General features: G+C 36.9%; 1 protein-coding gene and 1 pseudogene across 1 annotated transcript in view; both read right to left on the reverse strand.

Annotated features, from left to right (window-relative positions):
• PPP2R5A (protein phosphatase 2 regulatory subunit B'alpha) overlaps nucleotides 1–26,081 on the reverse strand; it is a 71,901-nt gene that overhangs the window by 36,813 nt on the left and 9,007 nt on the right. Inside the window, 2 exon segments of the mRNA NM_001100192.1 lie at nucleotides 2,040–2,141; nucleotides 5,315–5,511. Coding sequence (NP_001093662.1) covers nucleotides 2,040–2,141; nucleotides 5,315–5,511 — 299 coding nt within the window.
• LOC102166869 lies at nucleotides 23,368–25,535 on the reverse strand (annotated as a pseudogene).

Raw genomic sequence — 26,081 nt, forward strand, 5'->3', positions numbered from 1 at the left:
CAACCTAAATGTCCAATGACAGAGGGCCAAATAAAAAAGATGTAGTATATATATATATGTGTGTGTGTGTGTGTGCGCGTGTGCGCGCGTGTGTGTATGATGGAATAGTACTCAGCCGTAAAAAGAGTGAAATAATGGCATTTGCAACATGGATGGACCTAGATATTATCATGCTAAGTGAAGTTTCAGACAGTGAGACACAAACATTGTATGTTATTACTCTTATGTGGAATCTAAAAAAGGGTACAAATGATCTTATTTGCAGAACAGAAACAGACTCATAGACTTTAAAATATTATGGTTACCAAAGGGGACAGATCGTGGGGGAGGGAGAGACTGGGGGTTTGGGATAGAAATGTTCTAAAATGAGATTGTGAAGATGGTTGTACAATAATAAATATAATAAAACTTACTGAATTTTAAAAAATGGTACCCTAGGAAGTACCTATTTAATACAAGAAGCAATAATAGAAGAGCAGATGAATAAAAATACAGGACATAAAACAGCAAAATGGCAGATATAAATCCTACCTTATCAATAATTACATTAAATGTAAATGTAAATGGATTAAATACTCTAGTCAAAAGGCAGAGACTGTCCAACTATATAATTTGTCTGTTTACAAGAAAATTTAAATTCAAAGAAACAAGGAAATTAGAAGCAAATACATGTAAAAGATATTATCATGAAAAGTAACCAAAAGAGAGCTCAACAGTGGCTACACAATATTAGGCAAAATGAACTTTAACATATAAATTGTTATTAGAGTTACAGTGGGAGATATAAGAGAGATACCGAGGAGGAAGAAACGATTATAAACACACATAGCGAATAAAAGGGCCCAAAAATACATGAGGCAAAAACTGACAGAACTAAAGAGAGAAAGAGACAATTCAACAATAGCTGAAGAGGAGTTCCCATCATGGCTCAGTGGTTAACCAACCCAACCAGGAACCATAAGGTTGAGGGTTCAATCCCTGGCCTCGCTCAGTGGGTTAAGGATCCAGTGTTGCCATGAGCTGTGATGTAGGTCACAGATGCGGCTCAGATCCCGCATTGCTGTGGCTCTGGCATAGGCTGGTGGCTACAGCTCCAATTAGACCCCTAGCCTGGGAACCTCCATGTGCCATGGGAGTGACCCTAGAAAATACAAAAAGACAAAAAAAAAAAACAAAAACTCAAAAAACAATAGCTGAAGACCTAACATTCAACATAGTACTCCACCCACCACCAACAACATACACATTCTTCTCAAGTACACATGAAACATTATCCATGGTAAACTGTATGCTAGGCCATAAAACAAAATTAGCCATAGAAAAAGCCTCAAAAGATTTAAAAGGATTGAAAACTTCAAAGTATATCACCTAACTACAATGGAATAAAATTATAAATCAGTAACAGAAAAAAAAATTGGGAGTTACAAATATGTAGACATTAAACACATTTCTAAATAACTAATGGGCCAAAGAAGAAATGAAAAGGGAAGCCAGAAAATATTCTGAGGCGAATGAAAACAAAAACACAACATTTCAAAATTTATGGGAAACATATGTTAACTTTTTATGAATGTTACAGCAGCTCTAGTTGCATAACTGCCAAAGGCAGAAACCACCCAAATGTCCATCTACTAATTACTGGATAAACAAAAGGTGGTATGTTCATTACAATGGAATATTATTCAGCCATTAAAAGGAACAATATATTGATACATGTTACAATACTGATGAACATTAGTGACTGTTAATGACAAGGGGGTGTCTATTTGGGGTGATGGACAGATTGTGGAACTAGACAGTGGTAATGCTGCACAGCATTACGAATATACTTAATACCACTGAACACACTTTAAAATGGTTTAAATGGTAAATGTTAAATGCATTTTATCACAATAAAAAAATGAAAAACGGTATTTTTAGAAAAGAAAACATTAAAAGTCAAGCATTTTAAATAGACACTCAGATCTAAAACAGAGCTCCATGATTTCAGCAGACTATCATAAATGTAAAAATCATCAATACAAGATTGTGTTCCATACTTGTATGTGAGGCCAAGAGGCCTCGAGTGTGGGCTCATCCTCTTCTGGATCAAAATCTGGATTATCACTTGGAGGAAGAGTTCGGAAGATGTTAGCACTGATCTGTAAAGAAAAATAAATTTAGATTTATGTCCTTTGTTGCATAACTGAATTTCACAATGCAGAATGATTTAAGATAACTTCATCTAAGAAAAAAAGTTAAGTTGTGGCTATAAGCTTAGTTCAAAACCTATAAACCTCTTCAAGATATGAAGGCAGACATTTGCTTCTCTCTTTTCTCTATTCCATTACTCTGACTTCTACAGACACCAAATTTCATACACATTACCTCTAGATTCCTCTTCCTTAAATCACAAATTGTTCTTTCCAAGTTTTGCTTCAAAAAAAAAAAAAAAAAAAGAGGAGAAAAGGGAATTGGGTCGAACAAAAAAAGCACAAAGTCGGAGTTCCTGTCATGGTGCAGCAGAAACAGATGTGACTAGGAACCATAAGGATGCAGGTTCGATCCCTGGCCTCACTCAGTGGGTTAATAAGGATCTGGCTGCAGATGAGGCTTGGATCTGGCATTGCTGTGGCTGTGGTGTAGGCTGGCAGCCACAGCTCTGATTGGATCCCTGGCCTGGGAACCTCCACATGCTGCGGGGGCAGCCCTAAAGAGAGACAAATAAATAAATAAATAAGCACAAAGTCCCTAACTTGATTCTTCTCATGTTTCCTCGACTCCCTCCCATATTCTAACCCAGCCATTTACTTACCTTACAACCCAAAAGTTTGGTAAAATATCTCTATTCTTATGCATACACACCACACTAAAGCAGGGGAGTGACAGGAATAGAATACTTTCATTGCCATTCCAGACATAGTTTATAATAACCCATGGTGATTTAATTAACTTAATTTCATTTACTTTGAGCCTCTAAAAAATATTAATCTCTCTAAAACAAACGGATATGCTGTGAGATGCTTCATTTTAGATTATAATTTCATTTTTCACATTGTATGTCTTAGTACCAAAGTAAACTACACATCCTTTTGCTCCAGAAAAGGTTAGATTGTGAGCCCAACTCAAAATTCTTTGAAGAATGATGAACAGACTGACAGGCCAAATGGTTCAGCGAACATGGAAGGCCATACTTCTGAGGGGTTGATCATTTAAGATAAACTCTTTGAGGAATAGAGGATGAGAGAAGTGTTGTTTGGTGGTGCAAGCAAACTCCCAACCATTCTTATGAAGTGGTCTCTATGGTAGTCCAAACAACAGTCAATGCCTACAACCACAAGACTTAGTAATAATGTAAAATTTTATCTGCTGTAACTCAAAGCCAGTATATGAGGACAGAGTCAATGAATAGTATGATAGATATTAATTTCACGAAGAGTTGGCAGAGAGTTATGTAACTTGAGAAGGAAATATGTCCCATAAGCAGGCATAATCTGCCTTTGAAATGATACTTATTTTTTGGTAGCAAAAGAAAATGTGAACCTTATAGCCACCAATAAAACTGTCTGTATATTGCAAACATACAGAAGGGCTTTAGAGGACTAAATGGGGGAATTGCCTTTTTATCTAGATACTAAATTAAATACCATAAGTTAAAAAAAAGACAAAACACATACCTTTTTACTTGGGAAAAGAAATTAAATCCCAGAATTTATTAGTATATAGCAAAATACAGAATAATTTGACTTAAATATTTGAGTATTTCAATATCTGAGGCAACAACTTTATAAAGATAAAAATATCTTCCCTAGGATTTTTTAAATTCCTGAATACAAACCATTTGAAATCAGTAAAATGGAAATATATCATTTTTCTCCTAGATATTTTTAATGATAAAACCCAGAACAAAATATAAAATCTATCAATATTCAGTATTTATATTTTCCAACTTCCACTTACCTTTCATTATCTATGGAATTTAGGAAGCCAATTTCATTTTGATTCATGGTCTCTCTAGAGCTAATCTTTTTAAAAATGTTAAGGTTTTTCTTTTTAAAAAGATAAAAACCAACCAAAATGTCTTAAATTCTTTTAACTAGTCTTCTAGTACAATGTATAAAAGAAAATTCAACTAGTGAATTAGGGCCAAATTTAACTTTCTTAAACATTCTGCTCTTCCCCCAGAACATAGATTAGGGAAGGGAAGGAAATTAAGGCAACTAACTATATATAGGTTATACTTGGTACCACTTTCTGTAACCCTGGTAACACAAGCTTAAATGGTGTAGACAGTGACTAATTACTCCAAATGAATTTTTGTATTTTGATAGTATGCACCAAAATACAAAAATCACAAGTCTTAAATAAATTTCTACAGTTTGATGAAGAATATAGTTAAATAATTAATAAACAGTATCCTAAACAACCTTACTTCAATAAAGTTGACAGTAATTCTTTTTCCACATCAGATATTTCAAATGTTTGTTTACATCATTTAACTTCTTAAAGGTCCTAAGTTTTTATTAAAATTCAGTGTTACAGAATCTACACATGAAGTTCCTGTCATGGCTTAGTGGGTTAAGAACCTGTCTAGTATCCATAAGGATGCAGGTTTGATCCCTGGCCTAGCTCAGTGGGTTAAAGGATCTGGCATTGCCGTGAACTGCAGTGTGTCACAGACATGGCTCAGATCTGGTGTTGCTGTAGCTATGGTGTAAACCAGCAGCTGCAGCTTCGATTCCACCCCTGGGCCTGGGAACTTCCATATGCTGCAGGTTTGGCTCTATTAAAAAAACCAAAAACCAAAAAAAAAAAAAAAAACCCAAAACAAAACTACACATATGATATCAAAATATCCTAAATAAGAATTTTTTTTTCTAACATCTAACTCTCTTATCCACTGCTGAAATGTGGAGAGGCCCATCGTTTATCAATGGTCTTTTCTTCCTCCTTTAGATGTTCTTTTTCCATACCTATTCAGCTGCATGGTATTAATTACCTACCAATCTACATAATCTTGAGCTTACATCTTTCTCCTAAACTCAAGATCTGTACTATCCACTATGGCAGCCACCAGCCACTGTGACTACTGAATTCCCAAGCTATTAAAGCAATGGCAGCATCACTAGAATGGACGGATGATCTTTCGAATGGACTATTTTTAAAAACATTCTTGTGAATGTTATACACAAGAATGTTATAATAATTATAAAATGTATAATTACATTATACATTTTATATTATACATTTATTAAAAATTAGTTTCATTAAATCATAATTATACCTCAAACCTTGAATGTATATAAACCTGAGGAACTTAAGTCTAGAGGCTTACCATTTTTACTATATCAGAATACGCTGATTCAACAATTACACCACGATTAGTTGAAACATACTCAACCAGTTCATTCAATGTTGCTCTTTTAATTTCTTTGCTCTTCAAGTCTGAAACAGAGTCCATGAAATCAAACAGTATGCAACACTGCTGCAACTTCTGACAGAAAAGTTCTTGTTGTTCATTTGAAGTGGCATCTATAAATAAAAATAAAGAGAAACTTAGAAAACGATCTACTCAAGAATTACCTTTATATGTTTATTCATTTTGTGGAAGATATTCACATACATAAAGTAAAACTTCTCTCAAAAATCTAGTGAAAATTTACTCATCTAATCCCATTATTCATGCCATAAATGAATTTCTACCTTCTTCCTCTTTCACTATCCACAATTAATCACTGAACGTTATTGATTCTGTTTCTTTAACTTATCTGGAATCTATCCTTTTGGCGTCATTCCCACTGCCACTTCAATCCTTCACCATTCATCATCTACACTACAGCAATGATATCCTACCTGTTCCTCTTGCCTGAGCCCATAAACACTGAGATTTCTGATTTATCTTCTAAACTACTCAAAAGCTAAAATCTTGTTAAAATGAGAATCATTCTGAACATATAGAATACTTTTCAATGAGACTCCAAAAATTACAGAATGAAGTTCAAACTCCTCAGGATTGTATACAAAACGAAGCTGCCTATTGCCAAGAGCCATCTCTCAATACTATCATGTATTTTCACTTTGGTTAAACCTCACTCTGAGCAATTTTCTAAAGAGTTTACACTGTTGCCTCTGCCTGGAATGCCCTCTTCCCATGTTCCCTCCTGGGAACTCTCCCCATTTATTAAGTTTTGGCATAAGCATATTCCACTCTCAGAAGCTCTCTCTACGGCACTGAAGCTAAACTGGTTGGTTATTTCACATTTAACTAAATGTATCTTAGGTGCTATCCCTATTGAGTATTTACTATACTATACGGCAGTTATATTTTATGTGTATTACATGCCTAGATTATAAGGTCCCCAAAGACAGAAAACAAGTGTTCTCTCTCTCTCCCCAACTCTCTCATTATCTAGCACAGTACCTGCTACATATTTAATAAATGTTTATTGTTTTACCTTCCTGCAAAAGTATGGACACATTTGATTCTAACAAACATATTGTCTTTTTGCTTTGAACATTCAAAAAATAACAGAACTTCACATCTGAACTTTCAAATCTATAAACAAGGACCTTTCACTTAGCTCAATTATTTAAGTTTCTTGAACTACTGAGGTTAAATTTTTAAAAATCATGTATTTCAATACTGACATTGAGCTTATAATATATAAAGGAATTCCTTCATTCAAAACCAATGCTACTTTATTCAAAGACAGAGGTAGAAATCTTCATAAAGATGATAACCTAACCAAGGATGCCTATGCTTTTTAAATTTTTCTGGGGCAGGAAGCCAAGTGAATTACTATGCAACTATAGTCAAGTTGCTGTCCTTAAAAAAGCTGAGTTAGGGTAATGCTAAAATGTACCAGGGTCAGATACCCCAAATGCACTCACACAAACTAAGAAAACAAACAGCATATCTTTTTTGTTCTTTTCCTTTCTTTTTAGGGCCACTCCATAGCATATGAAAGTTCCTGGGCCTGGGGTTGAATTGGAGCTGCAGCTGCCAGCCTATACAACAGCCACAGCAATGCTGGATCTGAGCCACATCAGCAACCTACGCCACAGCTTGTGGCAACACCAGATCCTTAACACACTGAGTAACGCCAGAGATCGAAGGCACATCCTCACAGAGACTATGTCAGGTCCTTAATGTGCTACGCCACAATGAGAACTCCACAATGACCACTGTTTATCAACAGCCTACCTCAATAGTATATTTAAATGGATTAGACAATGATCATGAAGGTGAGTGCATATATTGCAAAGCAGAATATATATGGAAGGCATTTTTTTCCCTCACATCATAAGCTAGTAGCCTAGAAGACACAAAATTATTTTCAAGACTAGCAAACAGATTTAGGAACCTGGTACATATAAAAAGGAAGTTTCTTTTTCTGGGCACCTAACTCTTGCGTCTCCCCTGGGAAAAAATTAATGTCTTTCATTGCTTCTCCTTTCAGTAATCTACTTCTCAGCCTAAAGATGTCTTTAAACTTGGTTTCTCTCCCAGAATTATATTCCAGCATTACCTAATATCTGGATAGGATAGGTCACATCTGGAATTTCCCAACATTAGAAATATGTAGAAAGCAGTTAACATTTTAACTCCTCTGACTCTAAGTTAAAACAGAAATGTCCAATTCTCAATTATGTTTAGGTATTAGGAAAAATTTTTCCTACCCAACCCCTCCTATAACCACATGTTCTATTGAGCAGTCTACTGTGCTACATAATAAAACAATGCTAACATTAGCACTTTCTTCGTGCCAAATACAATTCTGTTTCATATGCCTATTTTTCACTTTCAAAACTAGTCCTTTGAGATTAGTTTTGAAAGTTAGAGATGCTTTCCTGCCTTCAAGAGCTTAAAAGCAGGTTGAGAAGGCAAGATACAAAACATAAATAAGACTAGGATTAATAAAAGCAGGAAAGTTAAAGACATTACACTTGTGTTTAGTTCCTTAGCAGCTATGGTAAAACAGCTGTGGAAGAGTTGATTCAGTTGTAAAAGGTTAAATGAGAGAGAAGACGAAGCTCTGGTCATCTACTATGCGTTGGCCTACTTCTAGGTTCAAGACATGCAACTTTTTTTTTTTTTGTCTTCACAGGGCTGCACCCGTGGCATATGGAGGTTCCCAGGCAAGGGGGCGAATAGGAGCTGTTGCTGCTGGCCTATACCAGCGCCACAGCAACACCAGGTCCCAGCTGTGTCAGTGACCTACACCATAGCTCACAGCAACGCCGGATCCTTAACCCACTGAGCGAGGCCAGGGATTGAACCCACAACCTCATGGTTCCTAGTTGGGTTCGTTAACCACTGAGCCACTACGGGAATTCTGCAACTTTTTTATATAGGTTGAAAACATCTTTATAATGGTTATCTTAGTAAGAAAAAATGAGATCACTGCATCATAAAAAATTATTAAATAGTTTGCAATTATAGATGTTTATCCCAATTTTTAGGCACCTTTCTGAAATATCAACTTTCAGAATTTTCTCATAAGAAAAAGACAAAAAGCAGAAAATATATAAATGTTGAAAAAAGATCAGATTATGTTTCTGGCTATATTTCATAAATATGAATAACAATCTGTAAGGAAAAGAATGTATAATAATTCTGTTCACTACAACAGAACTATTTTTTTTTAAAGTAAAAAGCACTGACAGTATCCACACTGACCTCTTTACACTTGGCCTCCCCACTACAAGCACACTTACAAATGAAGTAGGTCTAACAGTGGTGCTTCAGTCTGGTAATGTCTTACTTTTTTTTTTTAGGGCTGCACTGGCAGCATATGGAGGTTCCCAAGCTAGGAGGAGGTTCCCAGGCTAGGGGCCTACACCAGAGCCACAGCAACTTGGGATCCGAGCCGTGTCTGCAACCTACACCACAGCTCACAGCAATGCCGGATCCTTAACCCACTGAGCAAGGCCAGGGATTGAACCTGCAACCTCATGGTTCCTAGTTGCATTGGTTTACACTGCACCACAACGGGAACTCCTTACTTGGCTATTTTTTCTGGGCTAATGTTGATTATCCATTTGTCATTCTCAATGTGGATAATAATATCCATTCTCATTCCTATGGTGATAGTTTCTTCACCTAGGATCCTCCCTGTGAGATATTAACTGATATTTTCCACCAGAATACCACTTAGAGGTTTAAAAATAAAAATACCTCTGGAAACATACAAATTCACAGAAAAATTCAGAATACCCCACAGTCCTACATCATAGAGCAAATGGAATGGTGGATGCTGATGATGTAATTGCTTTGCATCATGCCCCAAGTACAACTCTGTATTTGTGCAGTCACATTGAAATTAATTACAAGAAATCCTCAATTTTTTTTTTTTTTTTGGTCTTTTTGCCATTTCTTGGGCTGCTCCCACAGCATATGGAGGTTCTCAGGCTAGGGGTCGAATTGGAGCTGTAGCCGCTGGCCTATGCCATAGCCACAGCAACGCCAGATCCCAGCCGTGCCTGTGACCTACACCACAGCTCACAGCAACGCCAGATCCTGAACCCACTGAGCAAGGCCAGGGATCAAACCCGTAACCTCATGGTTCCTAGTCAAATTCATTAACCACTGCGCCACGACGGGAACTCCAAGAGACCCCAAATTTTTGTTAGAACCGTTTAAACTGAGGTCTTCTTGAAGAAATGACACTGTACCTATTTCAAATATTAATTTCTTCCAAAATGTGACAATGAATTTTAAGTAAATTAAGTGCTTAGTACTGAAGATCCTACTGACTGCCATTGAAATGAAGAGAAAAACCCAGCCCTACACATAAAGTGTTTAGTACATCTTGACCTTCTAAGTACTGATCTGGGAGCAATTCAGACCATTACTTATGATCATAGTATAGCATATTTAACAATTTTAAATGTCTTAAGTCTTTTTTTTTTTTTTTTTTTGGCCACACCCAGGCACGTGGAAGTTCCTGGGAGAAGGATCAAACTCACACCACAGTAGCACTCTGAGCCATAGCAGTGACAATGCTGGATCCTTAACCCACTACACCACAAGGGAACTTCCTTAAATGTCTTAAGTCTTTATGTTGCCTCTAAAAAACCTAATCACAACTTAAGAACATAATGTACTAGACCTGAAATACCAATTAAATTCATCTCTTCAATAACAGTAACAGAGCCAAGGATAAGAGTGCTCTTCTAGAAAATATTACTAAATCCCCTATATAAAAAGCTCTTCAAGGAAATTATTAAAGCTACAATAAAGCTGCACAATCAAAGAACTATCTTAAAAAAAAAGATATGCCTTACCTTGCAAAACACATAATTTAAATGACTGGAAGATGAATTTTTTTAAAATGCATCTTAACTGCCTTCTATTTTATTACTATGACTGGAATTTGATCCCACTAAAATATTCTCACTGTTGAGATCCTTGCAGGGCATTAGGTAGAGGAAGAATCAAGACAACTCTAGGGAAATGAGGCATTTCAGTTTTGGAGAATTATTAACATAACTTTTAAAAGAAAAGCCCTGCTAGGTATTCCCTACTTATCTCTAAATTCTTAAGTTTTTTTTTTTTTAATACCCAATTTGAAGATGTTTTTGGCTCACACTTTAAAAAATACTGCTCTAGAGAACTGTTTTTCAAAGTGTGGGTTGCAACCCATTAGTGCGTAGAGGAAGATAATTTCAGTGGGTAACAACAAGAATTTAAAAATAAATATAGGCGTTCTCATCGTGGCGAAGTGGAAACGAATCCGACTAGGAACTATGAGGTTACGGGTTCAATCCCTGGCTTCACTCAGTGGTTTAAGGATATGGCATTGCTGTGAGCTGTAGTGTAGGTCACAGATGCGGCTTGGATGTGCTGTGGCTCTGGCGTAGGCCAGCAGCTACAGCTCCTATTCGACCCCTAGCCTGGGAACCTCCATGTGCTGCAGGTGTGGCCCTAAAAGGACAAAAGACAAAATAAAATAAGAATATAAAATATCAGCATGTTGCATATAAAAGTACATTTATGGAACTTTATATGAGAACTGAGTTGTAACATAAAATGTTTTCATTACAGTTTTCAGTCAAAAAATACTGAAAACCACTGCTCTACACTATGTAAAGTACTGTAAGATTTCACACTACAGTGTGCCCAAGATCACAAAGAATGTCTGCAATGAAACTGGGATTCGAAACATCTAGAAGGTAAGGAAAACAAGTTTAAGACTTCTGTCTTTGAAATATCAACTGACCTTTAATAGTTATCTTCTAAATCCTTACCCACCTAGAGTTTACAATGCATGTTACTTTAAAATGGCAAGTTAATTTCCTCCCCTTTACTCTAAAAGATCAGACCTGGAAAAGAGAGAGAGAGAGAGAGAAATCTACAATGCCAAAGAGAATAGAATGGGCCCTTAGGCAAGACTTCAACAAATTTATGGAATAACTCAAAGTATATGAAGTGTTAAGTAACAAAACCAAAAGAGAGGACACCACATCCTAGAATAAACAAACAGAAAGCGGGTTACAGAAGAGGTTCCTACAGCATTCCAGATTAGAAAATCCAGGTAAAATAGAGGATGGGATTAAGGTACGAGCTGAAAGTAGGGGGATTACATAAATCTGGTGTTTTTTGTTTATTTTTGTTTGTTTGTTTTTCTGTTTTTTTAAGGGCCACACCCCCAGAAATTGCAACCAGATGTTGGATTTAATAGAAAATGACGTCAAAATAGCCATTATAAATATGTTCAAAGAAATAAAGGAAACCATGATTAAAGAAGCAGAAAAGGAATTCCCATTATGGCTCAGCGGCGACGAATCTGACTAGCATGCATGAGGGCTCAGGTTCGATCCCTGCCCTCTTTAAAAAAATTAAGGCAAAATAAGGAGTTCCCATTGTGGCACTGTGGAAACAAATCCAACTAGTATCCATGAGGATGCAGGTTCGATACCTGGCCCTGTTCAGTGAGTTAAGGATCTGGCGTTTCCATGAGCTGTGGTATAGGTTGCAGACTCGGCTGGGATCTGGCGTTGCTGTGGCTGTGGCATAGGCCGGCAGCTGCAGCTCTGATTAGACCCCTAGCCTGGGAACTTCCATATGCCTTGGGTGCAGCCCCCCCAAAAAAAGATTTTTTTTAATTGTGTAAAATAATATGTATGTAATGTATTGTTAGGTCATTAACATACAGAAAGAATATATTTGCCAATAACAGTACAAAGGAGGTAGGTAGAAACAAAGCTGTACTGAGCTAAAGAAATAACTACTGCGAGTTCCCACTGTGGCTCAGCAGTAACAAACCTGACTGGGATCCATGAGGACAGATTGGCCTTGATCAGTGGGCTAAGGATCCAGCGTTGCCATGAGCTGTGGTGCAGGGTCACAGATGCGGCTTGGATCTGTCATTGCTGAGGCTGTGGTGCAGGCCGGCAGCTGCAGCTCTGATTCTAACCCTCACCTGGGAACTTCCATATATAGCAGGTGTGGCCCTTCAAAAACAAAAAAGGGGAAAAAAAAGAAATAACTACTCATGGTACAACAATAATTATAACAATGTATGGTTAGGTTTATTAACATTAATAAATGTAACTGCATAACAATAATGCCACAAGAAGGAAGAAAAGGAAATAGAGGAATAAAGGAGCAATGGTTCTAATATTTCGCTGGAACTAAACTAATATAAATCTGATTGATTCCAATAAGTTAGTATGTATATGGTAAGCCCAAGAGCAATCACTAAAAATAAACTAAAAAAGATACAGTGAAAAAACTATTAAACAAATTTAAATGCTGTGCTGGAAAATATTAACTAGCTTAGCACTAAAGAAAACAGTAAAGAGAAAATACAGAACAAAAAAGACATGAGATATGTGTAAAACAAAAAATAAAATGGCAGGAATCCCTGCTGTGGCACAGTGGGTTAAGTATCTGCCGTTGCTGCAGCTGTGGCTCCTATTCGATCCCTGGCCTGGGAACTTCCATATGCTGTAGGTGCAGCCAAAATAATAATAATAACAAAGGCAGACAGAAATCCAACCATATCAGTAATAACATTTAATATGAATGGATTAACAATCCAGTCAAAAGGCAGAGATTGTCAGACTGGATTTTTTTTTTTTAAAGGCCTAACTATATGCCATCTCCAAAAAATACACTTTAGCTTCAAAGATACAAACAGACTGAAATTAAAAGGATATAAAATGATACATCATGCAAACAACCACAGGAAAGCTGAAGTGGCTATACCAGCATGAGATAAACTTTGAAGCAAACAAAAAATTTACTAGAGATAGGATCATTTTATTTTAAAATGGTCAATTCATCAGGAAGATGAAATGACTATAAAGATATCTGCACCTACTAACACAGTGTCAAAATATATATGAAGCAAAAACTGACAGAAATGAAGATAAAACCAATAATAATAGTTGGAGACTTCAATAGCTCACGTTCAATAATGGATAGAACAATGAGGTAGGAGGTCAACAAGAAACAAAAGACTTATTTAACACTATAAAACAACTAGACCTAACAGCCTTCTCCAGAATACCACAGAATTTTTATTTACTATAGAACACTCCATCCAAAAATAGCAGAATATGTATACATATATATATATACACTCAAGTACACATGAAACATTCTCCAGGAGCAACCATATGCCAGGTCATAAACCTCAAAATATCTAAAAAAAACCACAGAAATAATATAAAGTATGTTCTATGACCACAATGGAATAAAATTATAACTCATAAAACAGAAAAAATATGTGGGAAACTCACAAATGAGGAAATACAACAATGTTCTCCTAAATAATGTGTCAAAGAAGAAATCAAAAGGAAAATAATAAAATACTCTGAGACAAATGAAAATGAAGACACAAAACAAACAGGATGTAGTTTAAGCAGAATTTAGAGTATTTAGAGGGAAAATTATAGCTATAAATGCCTTTATAAGAATAAAGATCCCAAATCAATAACCTAACTCTTGCAACTGCAAGTGACCAAGAATATCCAAAACAATTATTAAAGCCAATCCTTTGAGGTTAGTTCTGAAAGTTAGAGATGATTTCCTGTCTTCAAGAGATTAAAAGCAAGTTGGGAAGGCAAGATACAAAATAAAAAGAATGAAGTAGAGAGACTCATACTTTCCCATTTCAAAACACACTGCAAAGCAACAGTATTCACAGACAGTGTGGTACTGATTTGAAATACAAAAACACACACAGAGATCAATGCAGTACAATTAAGAGTCTAGAAATATAACCATGTGCCAACTGATTCTCAACAAGGAAACCAAGATTAAATGGGAAAAGCACAGTCTTTTCAACAAATAGTGCTGGGACAGCTGAACAGCCACATAAGAATGAATTTGGACACTTACATCACATTCCATGCAAAAATTACCTCAAAATGGGTCAAAGACCTAAATGTTGAGAACTAAAACCATCAAATTCTTAAAAGAAATTATCAGGGGAAGTTCCCATTGTGGCCTAGCTATGAAGAATATAGTTAAATAATTAATAATAAACAGTATACTAACCAACTTTACTCCAATAAAGCTGATGGTAATTTTTTTTTCACATTGCATATTTCAAATGTTTGTTTACATCATTTAACTTCTTAAAGGTTCTGAGTTTTGATTAAAATTCAGTGTTATAGGCGCTCCCACTGAGGCTCAGCGGAAACGAATCCGACTAGGAACCATGAGATTGCGAGCTTGATCCCTGGCCTCGCTCAGTGTGTTAAGGATCCAGCATTGCTGTGAGCTGTGGTGTAGGCCAACAGCTGTAGCTCCGATTAGATCCCTAACCTGGGAACCTCCATATGCTGCGGATGCAGCCCTAAAAAGCAAAAAAATAAATAAATAAAAAATTCAGTGTTACAGAATCTACACTGGAGTTCCTGTTGTGGCTCATCAGGTTAAGAACCTAACTAGTATCCATGAGGATGTGGGTTCAATCCCTGGCATTGCTTAGTGGGTTAAAAGATCTGCCATTGCCATGAGCTACGGTATAGGTTGCAGACAAAGCTTGGATGTGGCGTTGCTGTGGTTGTGATGTAGGCCAGCAGCTGTAGCTCTGATTTGACCCCTAGCCCGGGAACTTCTGTATGTTGCATCTGCGGCCCTTAAAAAAAAAAAAAAAAGAGGGTAAATCTTCATAACCTTGGATTGGAAAGGATTCTTGGATATGACACCAAAAGCATGAGCAGTAAGAAAAAAAAGATAACTTGGATTTTTTATCACAATCAAAAACATTTGTGCTTTCTAAGGACACGGTAAGAAAACGAAAATACAAAGGGGACATATCAATAATAAGATTCTTACAACTCTAATGATTAAAAAAATATACATAACATAAAATGGGCAAAGGATTTAAGAGCCATTTTTCCAAGGAAGATATACCAAACAGCCAATAGCACATTAAAAGATGCTTGACATCATTAATCATTAGAAAAATACAAATCATAACCACAAAGAGATAAATTCACATCCATGAGGATGGTTATAATAAAAAAAATAAGAATAACAAGTGTTGGTAATTCCCCCTTAAATTCCCTCATTCACTGCTGGTGGGAATTTAAAATGTAGGCACAGTAGAAAACAGTGTAGCAATTCCTGATTAAACACAGAATTAGCATATGATCCAGTGACTCCACTCCTCAGTGTATACCCTAGAGAAATGAAAACAAATGTCCACCCAAAAACTTGTATACAAACGTTCACAATAGCATTATTCATAATAAAAGGTGGGGAAAAAAACAAACGTTCATCAACTGACAAATGGACAAATGTGGTGCTAAAGCCATTCCATGGAATATTATTTGGTCATAAAAGGAATGAAGTACTGATATGTGCTACAACATGGACAAACTTAGAAAACATGCTAAGTAGAAAGAAGTCAGTCACAAAAGACCATATATTATAGCTTCCATTCATGCAAAAGGCCTAGGATAGGGATATCTACAGAAACAGAACATTGATTAGTGATGGCTTAAGGTAGGGAGTGAGAGGAACAAAGGGATAGTAAGGGCAAAGTTAAAGAGTAATTTATTATTTATAATAATACTAGGTTAGAAATTTTCATGGAACATGTAAGTAAAAATTCAAAAATCATCACCTAAGATTAGTTCATTAATATGGCTACGTAGGGTTAGTTTTAAGAACAGTTCACCGAATTAAAACAAAGACAAAATTCAATATAGTAAGATTATTTGGAGTTTTCCCTCATAATATAGTTTTACTGGTACTGTCTCATTTGAATCTCACCAGAAAATCTAGTCTATATTCATTTCTCTCAAGACTTCAAATGCCAGGAACACTGAAATTTTAAAATACTCATTACCATAAAGTCTTCCTCTTGTCCATTTTCATAAAAGTTGCTGTGATAAACTAAACTTCTTAGGGATAACCAAATTATTTTAAGTTGCTCATTGCTAATTCTCTATTTTATATCAAAGAATAAACTGTGAAGTACTAAGTATGATAATTGGTAACAGAAATAAGTTTTACAGGTATAATTTTCCTTAAAGAAAAAAAGGTAACATATTTCATTTACTGCTGCTCAGATATTTGAAATCTAAAGTAGGCTCTCATATAAGATTCATGCTACAAATTATAGAACAAGCACCGTATCATAGCAACCCAGCAATACCACTACAGTGACACGCTGAGGATGCAATCCAAGATTCTAATTTAAGAAACTGGCACAGAATATAGGACATGTAGCTTTTTCTGGCAATACCTCCAGAACATTAATAACTAAGAGTCTAAAATCAGCTTTTATTTGAAACTTTAGAGGATGAAGCTATTATAAAGTAACAATGGAAACATTTATTAACAAATGATTCACAGCATTGTAACTAAATATGACTTAGGGGGTCTATGATTTCACTGACATTGAAGATGGGAACAATTATAGATATCACATTTTGAGAATTTGAATACATGTATCCTATCAGTTTTGATAATGAATTCTAATATACAAATGTATGCCATTTTACAAAAACCCGTAGAATATGATCTAAAACTTTAAGGAGCATAAATATTTACATACTTTACTCAATTACTACTCAAATGTGAATACATCCACAACTACTACATTACGGAAAGGTTAAAATATACCATTCAATTTTTTTCAAAAAATTAACTTATTTTTTGTATTCAAAACCACTTTAAGGTAGAAAAGAACAAGAAATGAAGATGAGCTAGTAGGGCATGTTATATGGATTTCTTGGAATGTAGAACCTTAAGAAGCAGAATATTGAAAAACAGTCTCCTAGGAAAAAATGGAGTATTTGCGTCATCCACTTAATTTATTTTAAATATAAAACCTGCTATCATTAAATAAAACAGGTTTTTAAAACTATTTTTGTTTCATTTGGGACCCTTAGGAGCAAGAAATACCTAATAGACCTTTTTTTTTTTTTTTTCTTTTTTAGAGCCACACCTGTTCCCAGGCTAGGGGGTGAATCGGAGCTGTAGGTGCTGGCTTTTGCCACAGCCACAGCCACACCAGATCCAAGCCACATTTGTGACCTATACCAGATCCTTTAACCCACTGAGTGAGGCCAGGGATTGAATCCACATCCTCATGGATACTAGTTAAACTCTTAACCTGCTGAGCCACAACAGAACTCCTCTAATAGATCGATGGAGATGAGGTTCCATTCCAGCTAATCCTACCGGCACCAAGAAACCGCCTTATACGGTGTTAAGGAAAAGGACTGCCTACTATGACAATGTTGTTAAGTGTCTAGGGCAGGGCCTAAGGTTCACCCACTTTCCTTCTCTATCTGACTAGAGATGGGCTTTGGGGTGGTGGTCCAAATCCAAGAAACCTAAAATTATATGTAGAACATTGGATACAGTATCTTCTGAGATAATGGGATTCCTAGAATCAGATTTTCTAAGAGATTCATGTATAACCTCCCTAAAATTAAATACCCGTACCCTCAGAAATTATTTCCTCCCTTTTAATATAAGGATGTTATTTACTTAAAACAACATTTTTATAATGTTATCACAAATGTTTATAATCAAGGTTTAAAATGATTTGAACTCAGTATTTCCAAAAATAAAAAGTTTATTCAGAAACAATTCTCAATAGATTTTAATTTTCTCCTTTCAGAAACATGCTATTATATTTTATTAAAGTAAAAGTAATGGGTTAAATAAAGAACAGCATATATTATATGACCTCACTAATGGGAAAATATAAGAAGATGCTCAAAATTTTAGAAGTTTCCTTCAGCTGGGGATTTTCATTTGACTTTGTTGTTGTTGTTTTAACAGTGAGTCTATTAGGTCTTACAAAATAATAAAGCTATTATACAAGAAATGGGATAGTTAAGAATATGACATTTCTCACTGCATAGTCTTTAAATGAGTTTATTTTAGAAAACCATGAAAACTGAGACTCACTCATGACTCACAGCAAGTATTGTATCCTAAAATAGTCATTCCTATTCCAAGAAGAAGCTACTTTTCCAGATCTTTAAAAAAAAAAAAAAAAAGTTCTCAAAATATCAAAATATGTTATATGTAGGATTATCCAGGTGATCCAAACTAAAAACAGAATTATCAAAATACATGAAGTACCAAAATCAGTGCCTGGGTATCTGGTAGCTAGGTAAAAGACAGGTTATTTTTACCTTTCCTACATGAATGATGGCAATTTTCTACGAAGGAAATATGACTGTGAAAATTAAATGCACCTTAAAGCACTTCATTGTTACACTTGCTACTTTATTTCCACTCTGGATTCAAATTTAGTCTGGTTCATTCACCAGAGGCACAAATGTCTGCAGAAAACTACTAAAAAAAGATGACATATTGTCAATTTGTTTTTTCTGGGGTTTTAGCAGAAGAATAAAATCAGTGAAGTGAAACATGAATAGGTCCAATTGACTCTTATATCCATGTCTCAGTTATCTTGCCCCAATTTATTTTCCTCCCTTGAACTGGGAAATAACTATCAGAAAGACAGCACTGTCATTGTGGTTACAGTTGTTTTTTTTAAAGATTAAAACAACAACAACAACAACAACAACAACTTGTGTGTAAATAGCTTGTATAGAGGAGAACAAAGAGGCAAAAATAAGTAGACAGAATCTAATCAATTATTGATGGTCCATAACCACTCCATAATTCCTCAAAGCTGTTAATTACAGATCATTATAATTTTAACTGAGGAAAGACTCCCAATTTTAAATCCAGCTCTGACACAAATATGCTGAGCGATTAAAAGTTCATCTTGTTTCTCAGTACTCATTCATAAAACTAATACTGTAATTTCTTCTTCAGAAAAACTTTACATTACTTAAGAAAGGGAAGAGTGGTGCTAAAAGGGAGACCTGCAAAGAAGGTTAGTGAAGCATTTTTATATCAGAACAACTTAGGAATAAAGATCCTCTGCTTTAAAGATCTTAGAAAAATATGTTCAGCACTGTCCTACTGCACAGGATGTAAAAGAAATAAGTATCTCTCTTGTAAGGCTCTCAGCTACAAATATTTCTCCTTTGCACTGTTAGAAAATAAAGTGATAATTCTGCTCTAGTGCAGACAATACATATTTTCAGTTTAATATTACAGAGGAAGAATCAATTGAGAAGATGAAGATAAAAAGGACTTGCACGAGAATGTAACAGAGCTGTTTTGGTTACTATGTCAACAAAATGCTAAATTGGGGGCTGTACATAAACTATTACTCAATTATAAGTCATTATAAAATTGAGAATTACTGCATGACACAAAACGGTGATTTTCTTTAAATCAATAGAATTTGCTTCATTATTTAATTTAATAAACATTAAAACCAAGCACTGACTGCCTGAATATTGGGAAATAAGATATGGATCTCAGGTTTTGGAGCACTTAACTTAGAGTCTAAAGGCAGTAAGACTCATGCACCTTTGCAACATATTTTGCAATCTACCTCACACATACCCAAGGACATCTTGCCACATGGTGTCCACAGACATTCCCCTGAATGGGGGAATAGATAATCCCATTCTGGCCAAAAGACCAAGTGGCCAGCATCCCAAATCCCAAACTATGAACATTTTCTGTCCCCCACCTCTTTTTTTTTTTTTTTTTTTTGCTTTTCAGGGCTGCCCTCGCAGCATACGTGAGTTCCCAGATTAGGGGTTGAATCAGAGCTACAGCTGCTGGCCTACACCACAGCCACAGTAACGCAAGATCCAAGACACATCAGTGACCTACACCACAGCTCATGGTGACGAGAGATACTTAAGAGATACTTAACCCACTAAGCGAGGCCAGAGATCGAACCCTCTTCCTCATGGACCCTAGTCGGGTTCATTACTGCTGAGCCACGGTGGGAACTCCTATAAACATCTTCTAATAAACAACCTTGAAAATCTTTTAATTAATGTTTACGAGTCATAGAAGTTAGCAATGGGCACTCTGCGGTTCACACATCAAAAGTCTATTTGTATTTATGCCTAGGTTTTCAAAAGGCATCTCAAACTTAATGTCTCTAAAATATAACTCTGGAATTTTCCCTCTTTACCTGGTTCCTTTTCTAATGTTATTATCTTCTCAGCGGTGGTAGACCAATCCACTCAGCTGTCCAAGCTAAAACACACTGAAACATCCTGACTCCAAACTCTGTCCACTCCTGCAAACAATTCATTAACAAATCCTAGCTTAGCTATACTTGAATGCATCTCCTTCTCTTCATCTTTGCTGCTACCACCCTGGTCCAAGCCACATCATGCCTCATCTAGCCTATTAAAACAAACTCCTAACTGGTCCTCCTTTGAAAAATCTTGTTCTGCTACAATCCATTCTCCGCCCAGCAGCTAGAGTGTTAAATTTTTTTTTTTCAATTATCAAGCTTCCTGAAAGATATCAATACTTACTGTCTTGGCTTTCCCAATTCCCATTCATTCTTCACCTTAGAGAAGTCTAGTTTCAAGTCTATCAATCCTCTGAATGTCTCTCAAGTCACCAAATGTAGCCTGAAGACTATCAAACATACAGAAACTTTTCAGTTCTTATTTGACTTGTCAACAACTCTTTTCAGCTTACTAGCCCCACCTTCCTCCCATTTAAAAACATATCTTCTTCCGTGACTGCCTGATCTCTACGCTGTCCTGCCCTCCTTTGCCTCCACTCAAGCTGTTACTCTAACCTCACGGTTGCTCCTTTTCCTTTCATCATCATCTGAATGGAGGTGTTCCTCGGCCACTTCTCATTCTCTACCTGTTCAGTGGGCAGTTGCTTCTACCTGCATCTCTTCAAATACCGCCTTTAATCTAAAGCTCCTAAAGTCTTATTTCTAGCACAGACCTTCCTATTTAGCTCCAAACCCAAATATCTAATGTCCTACTATACACTTCACTTCTATTTCCATAGGTACTTCAACTTGGCCCACATGTACAGCCATTATCTTCTCCTAAACCTGATCTTCCTCTCTTTTTCCCTTTCAGCAAATTGCTACCATACATCTAGTTGCCCAAGTTAGAAGTGCAACATCATTGATTTTTTTCCCTCTCACAAAGTCTCACCTATGATACCACCCTGTTCCCACTGAGATGAGGCCACCATCACCTCTTATCAGGATTACTGTGCCAGCATTTACTAGTATTTCTCACTCCCAGCTCCCAATATACTCTTCACACTACTGTCAGGAATAAACGTAAGACATGGCATCAAGGCTATGACTGAGACCCTAATTGTTGCACCTGTCTCTTCTCTAGCCAGTTTCCTAATATTTAAAAAAGTATATTTTATTAAGGTATAGCTGAGTTACATGAGTTACAATGTTGTACCAATTTCTACTGTACTGCAAAGTGACCCAGTCATACATATATATACATTCCCTTTCTTATATTATCTTCCATCATGATCTATCCCAAGAGAATGGACATAGTTTCCTGTGCATACAGCAGGACCTCATTACTTATCCATTCTAAATGTAACAGTTGGCACCTACTAACCCCAGACCTCCAGTTCATCCCTTTCTCTCCTCCCTCTCCCTTGGCAACCACAAGTCTGTTGTCTATATCTGTGAGTCTGTTTCTGTTTTGTAGATAGGTTCCTTGGTGCCACTTATTTTAGATTCCGCAAATAAGTGATAGCATATGATATTTGTCTTTCTCTTTCTGACTCACTTCACTTACTATGAGAATCTCTAGTTGCATCCATGTTGCTGCAAATGGCATTAGCTCATCCTTTTTATGGCTGAGTAATATTCCATTGTATATATGTACCACATCTTCTTAATCCATTTATCTGTCAATGGACGTTTAGGTTGCTTCCATGTCTTGGCTGTTGTGAACAGCACTACTATGAACACAGGGGTGCATGAACCTTTTTGAATTACAGTTTTGTCCAGATTTATGCCCAGGAGTAGAACTGCTGGATCATATGGTAGTTCTATATTTAGTTTTCTGAGGAACCTCCATACTTTTTTCCATAGTGGTTGTACCAATTTACATTCCCATCAACAGTGTAGGAGGGTTCCCTCTTCTCTACACCTTCTCCAACATTTACTATTTGTAGATTTATTAATGATGGTCATTCTGACTGGTGTGAGGTGGCACCTCACTGTAGTTTTGACTTGCATTTCTCTAACAATTAGTGATGTTGAGCATTTTTTCATGTGCTTAATGACCATCCATATGTCTTCTTTTCTTTTTAGGTCTTCTGCCCATTTTTCAGTTGGGTTTTTTGGTTTTTTGCTACTGAGTTACATGAATTATTTGTATATTTTGGCGATTAAGCCCTTCACAACTGCATTATCTTTTCAGGGTTTTGTTTTTGTTTTTATGGTTTCCTTTGCTGTGCAAAAGCTTGTAAGTTTGATTGGGTTCCATTTGTTTTTGTTTTTATTTCTATTGCCTTCACTGACTTAAGAAAACATTTGTACAGATGTCAGAGAATGTTTTGCCTATGTTCTTTTCTAGATGTTTTATGGTATCTTGTCTTATGTTTAAGTCTTCAGGCCATTTTGAGTTTATTGTTGCGCATGGTGTGAGAATGTTCTAGTTTCACTGATTCACATGCAGTTGTGTCCAGTTTTCCCAACACCACTTGCTGCAGAGACTGTCTTTTTCCCATTTTACATTCTTGCTTCTTTTATTGAAGATTAATTGGCTGCAGGTGCTGGGTTTATTATTCCCAGGCTCTCTATTCTGTTCCATTAATCCATGTCTGTTTTTGTGCTAGTACCACACTGTCTTGATTACTGCAGCTTTGTAATATTGTCTCAAGTCTGCTTTTTTTTTCCCCTCAGGATTGCTTTGGCAATTCTGGGTTTTTTTATGGTTCCATATAAATTTTTGGATTATTTGTTCTAGTTCTGTGGAAAATGTCATGGGTACTTTGATAAGGATCACATTAAATATATAGATTGCTTTGGGTAGTATGGCCATTTTAACAGTATTAATACTCCCAATCCAGGAGCATGAAATATCTTTCCATTTCCTTTTTTTTTTTTTTTGAGGAAAAAATTAAATCTTATTTATTTTTAAAACAAAACCACTAGGAAAATATCTTGCAGTATTGAAACAGTAAACAGACAGGCTATATGATCATTTCAAGTAATGTAAGTTGGTAAAAAAAAAAAAAAAAGACAATAATGTCCACATCAAAACAATAAGGTGCCAGAACTGGGGCAAGAACAAAGGCCCTAACAAAGTGGTATTTGGTCATGAGAAGCTGTCCCTCTTTTCAAAGGAGTCACAGCTTGCCCTTGAGTTGGTTACTTTTTCTCCCTAGACCTTCATGTTGCCAAGGGATTATCTCAATAGAGCCCTGTTATTTCAGGTGGCAAAGCAAGCAATATTGAGTTTAGGTTTTTATTCTATTCTGCTTTATGAGAACCAGATTTTTCCAAATCCAGTACTTTACAACTCTCTTAATTAAGCAGACAACAGTTTCTCTTTCACTGTTCACTCTTAAATCATAGCACAGAGCACAATCAAGATCCCCTTCAGGGGAGTTCCCATCGTGGCTCAGAGGAAGTGAATCTACTAGTATCCATGAGGACACAGGTCTGATCCCTGGCCTTGCTCAGTGGGTTAAGGATCCCGTGATGCTGGGAGCTATGGTATAGGCTGAAGCTGTGGTTTGGATACTGTGATGCTATGGCTGTGGTGTTGGCCAGCAGCTACAGCTCCGATTTGACCCCTAGCCTGGGAACCTCCATATGCCACGAGAGTGGCCCTAAAAAGACAAAAAAAAAAAAAAATCCCCTTCAAGGATGAGTGTCACTGCCAGACTGTTCTGTCCCTCTGCTGCAGACAGCCTCAAGGCCCATCATGGCTGCCAGTGAAGGGAAGATTTGCTTCCCATACCACTGTGACATCACCTCTTGTATTTCTGCAGGGTCTCCAGGCTGAAAGATGTAATGCGTGAGCATTTTAAGACACATCTACATCTCGATGGCCAGAAGTGAATACTCACGAGGACCCTTTCAACGTTCTTATCAAAACTACCACTCCCAAATCCACAACTTTAACTTCATGCCCTTGAATATAAAAGAAAACCAAGCAAAACAAAACAAAAGCTGTGGAAGCCCCCTTTCTCCTTCTAAATTCGTGGATTTTGTTTTATTGTAGTTTGTGGAAAATGGCATGGTGTGTATGGATCCTTCTGATATACAGGAGGTTGGCTGGTAATAAACAGAAACACCTCTCCTCACACTCCACTAGATCACAGGCAAGTTCGAGGAAGTTGCCAGCCTACTGTTATCCATGTACTAAGATAACCTGGTACCTAGGAGGGCTCTGGTTTGGTACGAGGGAGGTTCCCTACTGACAGGGTAAGTAAGCACTTGCCCCATGAAACCAAGGCTCTCAAAAACTCTCCCATGCGATCCCTGACCCAAATTTTAGCACCAGTTTTTTCCATTTCACTTTCTAGGATTGAAACACAAAGGAACCAGTGTCCAGAGCCAAGTGAGATAGGCCCTAAACTTGAAATTCTTCATTCATAGACTTTGCTTAAGACCCAAATCCCCCATTCCTCCTTTTAAATAGATTCCTGCCCTCAGCCCCAATGGGCAACAGCCAATGTATATTTCCCCATGGACAAGAGCACCTCCATCTTCTTGGCCATGGCTGGGATGAGGTTCGTGTGGTCATCCACACACTTGGTCACACAACTCTCCAGCTGCCACTTCACCTGGAGCTATTTACTTCCTGCATCTATTGAATCTTTGGCTTTGTCACTGCAATGCATAGTGCACCCAGCCAGGCGGTCCTGGAACTTCTCCAACTCACTGGTGACTAGGGCTTGGGTTTGAGCCAGAGGTACAAGGCAGCACTCAGTGCACTGGTGCACCTGCTGCTTGGAAACCTGGCTGACCTCACAACTGCCAGCACTGCACCAGAACATGAGGCCCTGCATCTTCCAGATGTTCTTGCTCTCCAGATTCTTCACCATGGAGTTCACTACCTCCTGTACCTGGAGCTACTGCAGCTCTGCCATGGCTACCCCCAGCTCCTCCCTGTCCCAGTGGCGCCCACATGTCTTTCCATTTCTTTGAATCCTCTTTCATTTCTTTGGTTATGTTTTATGGTTCTCCATGTATAAGTCTTTTACCTCCTTGGTCAGATTTATTCCTAGAGTTTAGTTTTTTGGGGTGCCATTTAAAAAGGTATTTTTATATACCTTTTCTATTTTTTATATACCTTTTATAATTTCTGAATGTTAATCTTGCATCCTGCTACTTTGCTGAATTCGTTTATCAGTTCAAGTAGTTTTTATGTGGATATAATACTCGTTATCACAGCCACATATACTACTGGCAGTTTTCAAATATGTAATGCTTGTTTACCTCTAAGGGCGCCCATATTGTCCTTTAGGTGGACCTCTCGGACCCTATCAGTTTTTTTGTTTGTTTGCTGTTTTGTCTTCTTGGGCTGCTCCTGCAACATATGGAGGTTCCAGGCTAGGAGTCTGGCCTACACCACAGCCACAGCAATGCGGGGATCCAAGCCTCGTCTGCAACCTACACCACAGCACACGGCAACACCGGATCCTTAACCCACTGAGCAAGGCCAGGGATCAAACCTGCAACCCCATGGTTTCTAGTCGGATTCATTAACCACTGAGCCATGACAGGAACTCCATCAGACACTATCAGTTTTGGCCTAACATC

This window comes from Sus scrofa, chromosome 9 (assembly GCF_000003025.6).
Source record: "Sus scrofa isolate TJ Tabasco breed Duroc chromosome 9, Sscrofa11.1, whole genome shotgun sequence".
Classification (NCBI taxonomy): Eukaryota; Metazoa; Chordata; class Mammalia; order Artiodactyla; family Suidae; genus Sus; species Sus scrofa.